This window comes from Mobula hypostoma, chromosome 21, assembly GCF_963921235.1.
Source record: "Mobula hypostoma chromosome 21, sMobHyp1.1, whole genome shotgun sequence".
Taxonomy (NCBI): Eukaryota; Metazoa; Chordata; class Chondrichthyes; order Myliobatiformes; family Myliobatidae; genus Mobula; species Mobula hypostoma.
This window is the reverse complement of record NC_086117.1, coordinates 8,584,973-8,597,888: the sequence shown is the minus strand read 5'-3', so window position 1 is coordinate 8,597,888 and position 12,916 is coordinate 8,584,973. Positions and strand designations below refer to the sequence as shown.

Sequence of the window (12,916 nt, the reverse complement as noted above, 5' to 3'; positions counted from 1 at the left end):
TAGTTCTTAACCGATTTCAAACTGTTCTCCAGCCTTATTGGTAAATCTCCTACATCAGAAAGAGTGAATGAAAACGTGCATATTGGTTATGCACAATACAGATTTATTTACAAAAATAAACCTAGAGATCCATTTCTATAGACTGAAGTATACCGTTGCACTGTCACCTGAACTTAACTTCAACGTTTCAATGTATTAATTTCATAAACAAGAACACAAAGTTCCTTGCAATTTAGTTGATATTCACAAAAATCAAATATACTATAAAATCCCACAGAAACATGCAAACCACTGCAAAATATAAAGAATTAATACATTTAATTTTTCATTTTAATTCAGGTTTAAGATCGTGTTTACCCCTACAAGATTAACTAAAGCAGCTATATACCCTACCTATTTGCAGTCGATTTTTTTTGTTGGCTGGAGTAGTCGCAGGAGACAGCTGGGGTGTGCTGGATGGAGTCAGCTCAAGACTATTGCTCTTCCCTGTTCTATGATGTGGAACATTAATGATAAGGTTTTCCAGAGCCATTCTGTCCTCTTCTCTTAGCAATTCTCCTGGCATTACATGTCTTGCAAAGCTAACCTATGTACAAATTAAAAATTCACAACTTAATTATGAAACTTTCAAAACAGCAAACTCTTTTGCGTTCTCCAGCTGAAACATCCAATGCAACTTTGTGAAGAACTGTTTGTAAGCACTACATTATTGTTAAGTTTACATCATCAGAGTAGGTGAATGTTTGATGTTTCTTGTGTGACATGGGCTTCAGACTCAAAAGATAGCACCCAAAGTCCTACTAATCTTGTATACCAAAAGGATAAATGTACATATAAACAAGTCCAATTACCAAAGTCTTCTAATGTTAGCCTCCAAAGAACTGCCGACCTTTCAAAGCATTACTCCAAATGTGTTCACACCAAATCAATTCACCTGAATCATTCATAGCTCCTGCTCCAAATTTCTGAAGACATTTTAAGCATTTTATCAGCATGATTACTATTGGCTTAATTGCTCTTTTTTTACACTTTAAAACAGCAGGCAGTCTCTCTTAAACCTCAAAAGTACACAAAATACACCACTTACAATCACATTACAATGTCCAGGAATTGATGCCAGCTTTTATAATCAACATAATTATCTTACAACACACTTTTAAGTGTACCCTTACATTCTTTTCACCTCCTCTCTTCCACAACTCAGAAAATCTAAGGATCTGTTGGCATTGGAAAGGGTCAAAAGCAGGGGTTCCCAACCTGGGGTCTACAGGTTACTTAGGTATTAGTCTAAGGCATGAAGAAGGATGGGAACTCCTGGTCTGGAGGATGTTTATGAGAATAACCCCAGGAATGAAAGGGTGAACGCATGAGGAGCGTTTGATGGATGTGGGTCTGTTGAAGACAGACTCGTGGAACTTAGAAGAATGGTGAGGGATCTCACTGAAACCTATCAAATACTGAAAGGCCTATTTAGAATTAACATACACAGGATGTTTCAAATTGTGGGAAAGTCTAGGACCAGAGGGCGCAGCCTCAGAATACAAAGACATCCCTTTAGAAGAGAAATGATGAATTTCTTCAACCAGACGGTGGTGAATCTATGGAACTCATGGCCACAGGCAGCTGTGGAAGCCAAGTCAATGCGTATATTTAAAGCTGAAGTTGACGTTCTTGATTAGTAAGGCAAAGGTTACGGGGAAAAGGCAGGAGAATGGGGATGAGAGGGATAATAAGTCAGCTACGATCGAATAGTTGAGCAGACTTGATGGGCCAAGTAGCCTAACTTTGCTCCTGTGTCTTAGGGTCTAAGTGTGCAGGCATCCATGATAAAAGTTCCAAATTTAAAGTCGGTCTTCAGGGGTTGATGAGCACAACATCACTGAGCTGATTTACTCAACTGTACAGTGCTGACTGCCGACAGTATTAACCATGGCTGCTCGCCAAAACAACTCTGAATTTCATCACATATTAAACAACATAAAATATGTCATCTACACAGACTTCAAGATAATACTGGGAAGCTAGATTCAATCCTCACCTGCTCTTTCCTGCACTCAAAAATAAAATGCAGGGGGACACAAATCCATATGGTACAGCAGTGGGCTAAAAATTTGAGGTTTGCTTTGATGAAAAGAAATTGGGTTAAAGGTGAATATCAAACCCATAAAGAACTGTTACAGTTTTGCCAATGCAATAAAAAATTGCATCTGCAAATGAACTGCTTTCTAATTAATGCCAAATGGGAGTAACCTTGGTTGTGCATTAGTGAACACAGTAAGCTAACAGGTGCACATCAAAAATGGATTCAGCTATGTGTCCTTTTGTTCTGCAAAAGATCAAGTGATCAGCAACTAGTATCACAATGTCTTCAGCAAAAAGTGAAATCACATAACAGGATAAGAGATACATAGCAGGGTAAAATACTTTGAGCAGAAATATATAGCAGGGTAAAAGAACAATAATAAGCAAGTTTGTTAGAAAGTAAGATAATGTATGCATCTACCTCTCATCTAAAGATTAGCTTTATTTGTCACATGTACATTAAAACATACAATCAAATCGACCAACACATCCGGAATGTCCTGGGGGCAGTCCACAAGTGTCGCCAAGCTCCCAACATCAACATAGCTTGCCCACAATTTATTAATCCTAACTTGTATGTCTATGTGAGAGGAAACCTGAGCACCCAGAGGAAACCCAAATTGTCAGAGGGAGAACATACAAACTGCTTACAGACAGTGGCAGGAACTGAACTCCAAACTTACAGTTGGTGCTGTAAAGTGTTATGCTAACCACTATGCTAAAATGAAAGAGAAATACACAAATAGTATAAGCAAACAAAAAGGGAACAGAGTCCAAAGGGGAAAACAAACGATTCTGAATGCAACTTGTACAAAACTTCCATTTACAGAGAGAAAAGTTTTCTTGCATTAATACATTATCAAAAGACAGTTCTTTGAATAGCGAAAAATACATTAGTGTCAAATAGTTGGTAGCTTTGAATTCATATATAGCACACCATGATTGGGAAAAATGCAAAATCTTGTTTTTGCCCATCATGTCAAGTTATATAGATGTTACAAACCTACATACTACCTGGCTTGTCAGGAAATCTGCCACCTTAAGTCTCTTAAAAAGTGACTTTCACCTCTTGCCCACAATATTGGCCACATGCAAAACAAAGTAAAAGGCATCAACTTACCAAGTTCAGAAGTTGGCTGTGTGTCATGTAGACCACAGTTCTGCTGAGTCCTTCCAGCAAATTCACTGAGGACATGGGAGGGGTTTCCACTGTACGGCCTCCAATGATCACATCCAAGAAAGCTGCAACGCAACTCTGCACAAAATATATCAGAATACATCACATTCTCCAGAAATGAACAGTCTGTACTGCTTACCATTGGCACGTCTGTGTGAATGCCTTTTTGTCATTTCATTCCATGGGTAGCACAATGCTGCAACAAGAATATCACAGTGGCTGCTGAGCAGAATGTTGAGGCATTCCACATTAACAACTGTCACAGTGGACAGGGTTATTCAGTAGTAGTTCCCATTTCCAAAGGCTCCATCCTAGATAGCACTATACGTTATTAAAACCAAACTTCAATCCACCTTAAAAGTTTCTTCGCCAGGCAGTTTACCTGATCAACTATTCTACTTAGTCCCCTGGCCCTCCATCTATTACTTCAGTCACTGCACTGTAAACACTTTAAACCATTTACTGAAATACAGCTCAGAATAGGCTCTTCAAACCACGCGGCTCAGCAATCCCCCGATTTAATCCTAGTCTAATCACAGGACAATTTACAATGACTAATTAACCCATCAACCAGTACAACTTTGGACTGTGGGAGGATACTAGAGGACGCAGAGGAAATCCACGCGGTCACAGGGAGAACGTACAATCTCCTTACAGAGGCTGGAACTGAACCCAGGTCACCTGCACTGTAAAATGCTGTGCTAACTACTATGTTACCATGTCATCTTCTGGATTTCAAAGTGTTTTAACAGCTTACTTTATCAAATGAAAGACTTGGAGAATTGACTGAATAAGTGGCACCACAAGTTAAAAGCACGTTAACAGTAAAGCAATTCTTTCCCTCTGCTTTGATTAGTCATTCTGGGGGAAATCTCTTGCACAGCTATGTAAGTTTTGATACTGGATTTCCATCCAATGATATGAAATATTAAAATGACATCTGTCATTTATAAATTTAACAACTTTTTCTCATGTTCCATGTTTCAATCTGATACAATCTTGTGACTTAAGATGGTCCTGCCTCCTTAAAGGGGATTATAACAAGCAACTTTGAAATAATGTTACTCCAGAAGAATAATTGTGCTTTCATTTTAGCATATGTAATTTTAATTATGTGGTAGAAATGTTCATAGTTTTACTTTGGCAAGGAAGAAATGCTACCCCAGCTACATTTCTCAGTGTGTTTTATTTGATATATCTACTATATTCTGGATAATGTTTCATGCATAACTAACTTCCAGGATTCTATCCACCCCATTCTAAGAACTTTGTTACCTTTGATCTCATTTGCCTCATTTTCTAGAAAAAGTACTACTTCACACTTCATCTGGGCAGATGCCAAAAAATAAACTAGAGAAGTTATGTTCTTCAAGCACACACCCATTAAGTAGTAAAATTGGACATAACAAACCAATTTCACAGACAAGAAAGCCCTTCACCTCAACAGTCTTCGCTGAAACTCAAACCTAGGCCAGAGAAGCGAAATATCACCGTCAAAAATATAGCATTCCAATTCACTGACATTATCTGGCTCATGGAAAACATAGTTCCAGCAATTTGTTTCCATAATGGATTTTAGATTCAGAGTTAAGAGTTGCATCCAAAATACAAGCACATTTATTGACTACCATTTGCACCTTCATTTTACCAGAGGTAATTATTAGTTTGCCAAAGGAACAGTCAATTTGGGTACTGGATATGGTTACACACTGTCACTCAAAATTCAAAGTAAATTTACTATTGATGTATACCATATACAATATTGAGATTTATTTTTCTTACAGGAACCCACAGGAAAATAAAGAAATTGCTAGTGGAAGATATTTTATCTTTTGGGGTTGCCGGTTGGGTGGAAGTAATGAATTCCAAGTAGCTCTCAATGTATGAAAAGCTGCATTATAGAATGTTTCGAAACCTGCACTCAAATTCTGAATAACTGGGGATATTTCAGATTATCATGCATATAATAGGACTTAAAATTTGCTTGTTAAAAATGTAATAACTGCCCTATAACAAAACAAACAAGTGACCAAAAACACAAGAAAGTTAAAATGACAACTAAATACAGTATAATGTTGATGACCTGGTGGGTGGTTGACATTGTGAGGTAATTTGCTTGCTGTGTCATACCAATCAAAATAGCAAACTTCCTCCCGACCTTGGTGACTCATGCAGTCCATCTCAACACCAGCTTCATCTTAGTCCCTAAATTCTATGTCGCCTTGCTGCTAAGATCTAGTGTTTTCTACCTTCACTCTCAAGCTTTTTCTTGATTATTCATTTATCAAAAATCTTAAAGACACAAGAACCATTTGGCCCATCGAATGTGCTCTGCCACTGCATCATGGCTGATATATTATCCCTCTCAGCTCCATTGTCCTGTCTTCTCCTTGTAACCTTCGACACTGTTACTAATCAAGAACCTATCAACTTTCACTTTATATATACCCAATGACTTGTTCCTCAACTTGTTCTAATTATAATGATGAAAAACACTGCAATTAAGTCTTAGCAGCCATTCTACATCACTACAGTCTCCTCTTCTTTACATAATGTGCTACATTATTTTGCATACAATAATTTTCTTTACCAGGGAAGAAAACATGTTGCTTGCCATAAGACATTTCTGAGATTTATCGTAAAAGGCATTCCACCAAAAACACAAGTTAAACTGATAGCTAAATATAATATTCATGACCTAGTGGATGGATGACATGGTGAGGTAACTTGCTTGCTGTCACAGCATTGTCAAATCAGTCGCCACCCAAAACCAGTAAACATTTCATTGTTATAGACTATCACCAAACATAGCAATCTGAAATGATTCAGCAACTTCCCAGCTCAGAGTCATCACATGAAGTAGATCATGACAACAAAGTACTTAACGAATTAAAACCTACTCAGTAAAATCAGAGCACATAATTCAATTTTCTTTCAGTTACTGGATTACATATACACAATACTTCATGGACCAAGCAGAAAGATAAAATATTAAACAATTTTGGGCAAATAAGTTAAAATTTGTATCTTGAACCACTCATTTCAGCTTTCCCATAACAGATTTATAACATGTTAAGATCCCCATTCATCTTGCAACTTTTACCATCAGGCTCAGGAACAGTTATTACCCTTCAACTATCAGATGCTTGAATCAGTGTGGATAACTTCACTCACCCCAATACTGAACTGACTCCACAACCTATGGACTCACTTTCAAGAACTCTACGACTCATGTTCTCAGTATTATTTATTTATTCTTCGTTTCTTTTTTCCTATTTGCACAGTTTGTCTTCTGCACATTAATTGTGTGCAGTTTTTCATTGATTCTATTATATTTCTTTGCATCTATTGTGAATGCCTACAAGAAAATTAATCTCAGTGCAGTATATGGTGACATGTATGTACTTAGATAATAAATTCACTTACAGATTTTTGACTTAAATCTCAATACTATTGTGATAGCTTACTTTATCAAACTTGGAAAGGCTGTTCTTCAGTCGTGGATCGGCCTCCTCACTTCCCATCATTGCCAACTGTTGTAAGAGTTGACCCACCTAAAATACAAATCAGCACGCTTTAGAGACACAAAACTGTCTTTGGCTGCATTGCATCCATGAACAATGGAAGATACAGAGGTTAACAATGTCACTCTGGCAGATCTTATTCATGAGCATAATCCCAGAGGCAATTCAGCCCCACAGGAAGGGTATCAATAATCAGCACAGATTGAACCATGTTGTAAAGTGATTAGTGGAAATGTGAACCAGAATTTCTTTTCCGATCCATTGGGTGGTAGCTACCCAGAATTCACTCCTGGAAAGAGCAGTGGAGGTCAAAACTTCAAATGGATCTAACAGCCCCAAGAACCAGATGGATTTAGTGTGGCAGCTATTCTTAGGCCATGGTATGGTACAGAAACTGCACTGCGGTAGACTGGAAAACTCTACAACAGGTAGTCAAAACTGCCAAATATATGACCCGCACCAGTGTATCTGCCATCAAGAACATACAGTATATACAGAAAGGTCCTGGAAAAGGGCCAGTAACATCATGAAGGGTGCCACCCACCCTGCTCATGGAGTTGTCCCAATAGCATCAGGAAGGAGGCTGTATAGCATCCATACCTGGACCACCAGACTTAAAAAAGTTACTTACACCAAGCAGCAAGGCTGATCAACACATTCACTCACTAACCCAATCACCACTATATTATCATTTTCTGTCAGTCACCTTGTGCACAGATTCTCCTGTGCCTATCCTCACTTTATGGAAATACAACAGATGCACATAAGCTATCTTATGTATTTACATTTGTGTTTTTTGTCCTGTATCAGATCAAGTTCTCCTTTACACATGTGTACTGAAAATGACATCAAACAACAATGAATCCGGACTATCATGGATATAATGGGTCAAAGGTCCCCTTTCTCTACCAAAATTTTCCAAGGTTCTTTATTTCTATCTTTTAATTATTCACGTATCTGTCTTGAAAGTGGATATGGTTTCTAATTATCATCTCTGTTCACGTGTACACACCATGGAAAAGTGAATCTTTGAAATTTTCTAGTCAAATTTTCAGCCTCAGTTGCTGTATAATCAAGACAGAAGTTAATACACCTATTAATAGAAGTTACCTATTAAGTTGATCAGACAAGAAACAGGTTCAAATAGACTGTTCAATAGACTCAGTTCTTTGATTTATTAAAGAAAGTCACTTCTGCTGTACACCTTTAATCTCCTCCATTTCTTCAGTCACTGGGCAGACTGGTGCGCTTCCCTCAGAATCCAAAAAACACCTTTAAATATCCCAATTTATCAAAAGTGGTATTTAACATTTAAAACTCCTCTAGTCTAAACATTCAACCATTCAGGTACTACTTTTCGACGTAAAAGAGAAAAAAAAAATAGGCTCATGGTCTTTTATTGAAATTATTTATACTTCCATCAGGGAAAATTAACAGGGAATATTGTCCCCAAGCCCTTCTTTGCTTCAGTACCCTCTACATCTGGGGGTTCCCAACTTTTTTTTATGCCATGGACCAATACCATTAAGCAAGGGGTCCATGAACCCTAGGTTGGAACCTCTGCTCTACACTAAGAAAACCAAAAATCTGGATGGGTATTAGAAGTCAATACATAGTCATAGTTATACTTTATTGATCCCAGGGGAAATTGGTTTTCATTACAGTTGCACCATAAATAATAAATAGTAATAAAACCATAGTTAAATAGTAATATGTAAATATGTAAATCATGTCAGGAAATAAGTCCAGGACCAGCCTATTGGCTCAGGGTGTCTGACCCTCCAAGGGAGGAGTTGTAAAGTTTGATGGCCACAGGCAAGAATGACTTCCTATGACGCTCTGTGTTGCATCTCGGTGGAATGAGTCTCTGGGTGAATGTACTCCTGTGTCCACCCAGTACATTATGTAGTGGATGGGAGACATTGTCCAAGATGGCATGCAACTTGGACAGCAATCTCTTTTCAGACACCACCGCCAGAGAGTGGTCGGTATGACGTTGTGGGCATCACTGAGTGGTGGCTGAAAGAAGGCCATAATTGGGAGCTTAACATCAAAGGATATACTTTGTATTAAAGGGACAGGCAGGAAGGCATAGACGGTGGTGTGGCTCTGTTGGTAAGAGATGGAATTACGTCTTTAGAAAGAGGTGATACAGGGTCAGAGAATGTTGAATCTTTGTGGGTAGAGTTAAGAAACTGCAAGGATAAAAAAAAAATTATGGGAATCATATATATGCCTCCAACTAGTAACCAAGATGTGGGGTTGGGATTGCAAAGGGAGCTGAAGAAGGCATGTAATAAAGGTAATGTCACAATTGTAATGAGGGGCTTCAATAGGCAAGGGGATTGGGAAAAAATCAGGTTTGTGTCAGAGCACAAGGGAAGGAATTTGTTGAATGCCTATGAGACAGCTTTTTAGAGCAACTTGTGCTTGAGCCTACCAGGTCATGCCATCTTAGATTGGGTGCTGCCAGATCTTATTAGGGAGCTTAACGTAAAGAAACCCTTTGGAGGCAATGATCATAATATGATTGAACTCATACCGCAATTTGAGAGGGAGAAGCACAAGTCACATGTGTCAGTATCACAACGGAATGAAGGGAATCAGACAGGTATGAGAGAGAGCTTGACCAGGTAAATTAGAGGAGGATGCTTGCGGGGATAATGGCAGAACAGAGATGGCTGAAATTTCTGGGAATAGTTCACAAGGTACAGGATAGATATGTCCCACAGAAGTAGTTCTCAAATGGCAGGGGTAGGCAACCATGGCTGACAAGGGAAGTTAAGGACTGCATAAAAGTCAAGGAAAGGGCACATAAGGTAGCAAAAGTGAGTGGGAAGTTGGATGATTGGGAAGCTTTTAAAATCCAACAAAAGGCAACTAAAAAAAAGCTTTAAGAAGAGAAAATAAGGTGGCAAATTTGCCATTAATATAAAGCAAGATACTTAAAAGTATTACGCAAACAACAGGAATTCTGCAGATGCTGGAAATTCAAGCAACACACATCAAAGTTGTTGGTGAACGCAGCAGGCCAGGCAGCATCTCTAGGAAGAGGTGCAGTCAACGTTTCAGGCCGAGACCCTTCGTGAGTCCTGACGAAGGGTCTCGGCCTGAAACGTCGACTGCACCTCTTCCTAGAGATGCTGCCTGGCCTGCTGCATTCACCAGCAACTTTGATGTGTGATACTTAAAAGTATTTTCAGTTCTATAAAGAGAAAAAGGGAGGTGAGAGTTGATCTTGGACCACTAGAAAATAATACTGGTGAGGTAGTAATGGGGCACAAAGAAACGGCAGATAAATGCAGTGAAACACACACAAAATGCTGGAGGAACTCATCAGGCCAGGCAGCATCTATGGAAAAGAGTACAGTCAACGTTTTGGGCCGAGACCCTTCAGCAGAACAGGAGGAAAAAACAAGAGGAGTAGAGTTAAAAAGTGGGGGGAGGGGAGGAAGAAACACAAAGTGATAGCTGAAACCAGGAGGGGGAGGGGTGAAATAAAAGCTGGGAACGATTGGTGAAGGAAATACAGAGCTGGAGAAGGTGAAATCTACGGCTACGTCCACACTACGCCCGATAATTTTGAAAACAAAGCTTTTTCTCTTCGTTTTGACCCTCTGTCCACACTAAAACGGCGTTCTCATACCCCGAAAATGGAGATTTTCAGGAACGGTCTCCAGAGTGAATAAATCTGAAAGCGCCTAACATCCGTTGCAGTGTGTACGGGGTAACCGGAGCTTTTTAAAACTGCTGTCATGACGTGCCGGAACAGATGGTGGCAGCCCGGCATTTCATTGCTTTCTTCTTATTATTATTACTACTTTACTGTCGCCAAACAATTGATACTAGAGCGTGCAATCATCACAGCGATATTTGATGCTGCACTTCGCAGAACCTAACAATTTCAGAACAGACGGCAACGAGACTGAAGCCAGAAGAGTTAGAAATGTACTCACCAAATACTTTGACCCATAGCTTACTGAATAAATAAGTATACTCACTTTGCCCTGTTTTCTGTCCTTGCTTGTATGAAGGTGGTTTACCTATTTATGCAAGTACTTCTCTGACAATAGATGTGTAACAGCCTAATGTAACATTGTATGGAAATACAAGATAACGCTGATGCAGACATGTTTTATACATTTAACAAGGTGCTTTATTAATGCAACAGAGTTAGTCAGTTTTTCAATGTTCGTCGTCAGCCAGGTCATACCGTCCGTGAACTCCCTGACGGTTGCCTCCACACGCTCCAGTATTTGTTTTTTTTTTGTTTTAAGTACTCCTGCGCGAGAGCCAAGAGCAATTCCAGTCCTGACGAAGGGTCTCAGCCCGAAACGTCGACTGTACCTCTTCCTAGAGATGCTGCCTGGCCTGCTGCGTTCACCAGCAACTTTGATGTGTGTTGCAGCAACTCCTTTTAAGTTTTTCTACTCTGTAACTGGACAAACGCGCACTGAGTGTACCATTTCCTCTTCGCTTGTTTTCTGTGTGTCCTGCGCGTGCCCAGTAGAGGAGATTTGCCCAAATATCCATGTTAGTGGATATTTTGAAAAACGCTTTTGTGTACGCCTGTCGTTTTTACTCGAAACCGGCGTTTTCAAAATTATCCAGCATAGTGTGGATGCAGCCTAATAGGAGGCTAATGATAAAATAAGTCAGTAGGTTTTTACAAAGGGAAAATCTTGCCTGACAGATCTGTTAAGAGTTCTTCGAGTAAATAACCAGCAGGATGGACAAAGGACAGGTAGTGGATGTCATTTACTTGGATTTTCAAAAAGTATTTGATAATGTGCCACACGAGGCTGCTTAATAAGATTAAATCCTACGGCATTACAGGAAAGATACAGGCATGACAGGCAGGGACTGGGAATAACGGAAACCTTTTCTGGTTGGCTGCCAGTGACTAGGTGTTCCTCAGGGGTCAGAATTGGGACCGCTACTTTTCACATTGTTTGACAATGATTTAGATAATGGAATTGATGGCTATGTGACAAAGTTTGCAGATGATTCAAAGATAGGTGAAACTTACCAAATGTTGAAAGGACATAGGTGGATGTGGAGAGGATGTTTCCTATCATCGGGGTATCCAGAACAAGAGATCATAGCCTCAGAATTGAGGGGCGAACTTTTAGAACAGAGGTAAGGAGGAATTTTTTTTAGCCAGAGAGTAGTGAATCTGTGTAATGCTCTGCCAGAGACTGTGGTGGAGGCCAAGTCTGTGGGTATATTTAAAGCAGAAGTTGATAGTTCACTCAGGGCATCAAAGGACATGGTAAGAAGGCAGCTATATGGGGTTGAGTGGGATCAGGGATCAGCCATGATGGAATGGTGAAGCAGACCCAATGGGCTGAATGGCCTAATTCTACTCCCCTATCCTATGGTCTAAGTAAACCCAAGACTCCAGACATGAGCAATTTTAATCCTTTTGTCCCACTTTTCATTCCTGATTTCAGCTGACTTTTCCCTCAGAGAGTTCTACATAAGCTTCGAAAACAGGGCCTCTTCTTTCATTCAGCTACTTAGACCATCTTCTGCACTTCACAATCCTCCTCCTCAAGCCCATCACCACCACAGGGGCACTGGCCATCAACAGCAGCTCAGAGTTCTCTGTTCGGGGCCAAAGATTGATCGGCCCTGTGCTTCCGCTTTCACGACACAACTTCATATGTCTTCTAGCCAAAATCCTTCCTCTTGCTGGGGTCTTTGGAGCTTCTGTTGGTATTTCTGTAGCTCTGGGATTTTACAGGATGGCCTTGCCCAAACCTCCTCCTTTCGCAGCCAGGCTTGGGACTGTCCGTGACAGAATTAGGGCCAATTTATACTCATGCATCAAATGTACACCAAACCCTACGCCATAGCCTAACACACACCTCTCCCAAAATGTAACTATGCATCGTGGCGACGCAGACCAGCACAACTGTGATTGACCTGCTTGGTAGCATTGCATTTCCTCCTATGCTGCAATAGCTTCCCACTGGGCAACTGAAGGGCAGGGAAGGAACTCTGGCTGCAATGCTTTCCATAAAGCTTTACAGACCTCCGAAATTATGGAGGACCCTGTGCTTGACGCCAGTTTGTAGCTAGCTGCTACAGCCTGTTGACTTCCACCTGAAGCTAAAACTCAAATGGTGAT

General features: G+C 40.0%; 1 protein-coding gene across 8 annotated transcripts in view; it reads right to left on the bottom strand.

Moving 5' to 3' along the window:
- gapvd1 (GTPase activating protein and VPS9 domains 1) overlaps positions 1-12,916 on the bottom strand; it is a 121,381-nt gene that overhangs the window by 68,697 nt on the left and 39,768 nt on the right. For all 8 annotated transcript variants that reach the window (XM_063073400.1, XM_063073404.1, XM_063073405.1 and 5 more), the window contains 3 exons: positions 6,727-6,813; positions 3,203-3,337; positions 394-586 (listed from right to left, as the gene is read on the bottom strand). In XM_063073400.1, the coding sequence (XP_062929470.1) occupies positions 394-586; positions 3,203-3,337; positions 6,727-6,813 (415 nt within the window). The remainder of the gene's footprint in view (positions 1-393; positions 587-3,202; positions 3,338-6,726; positions 6,814-12,916) is intronic.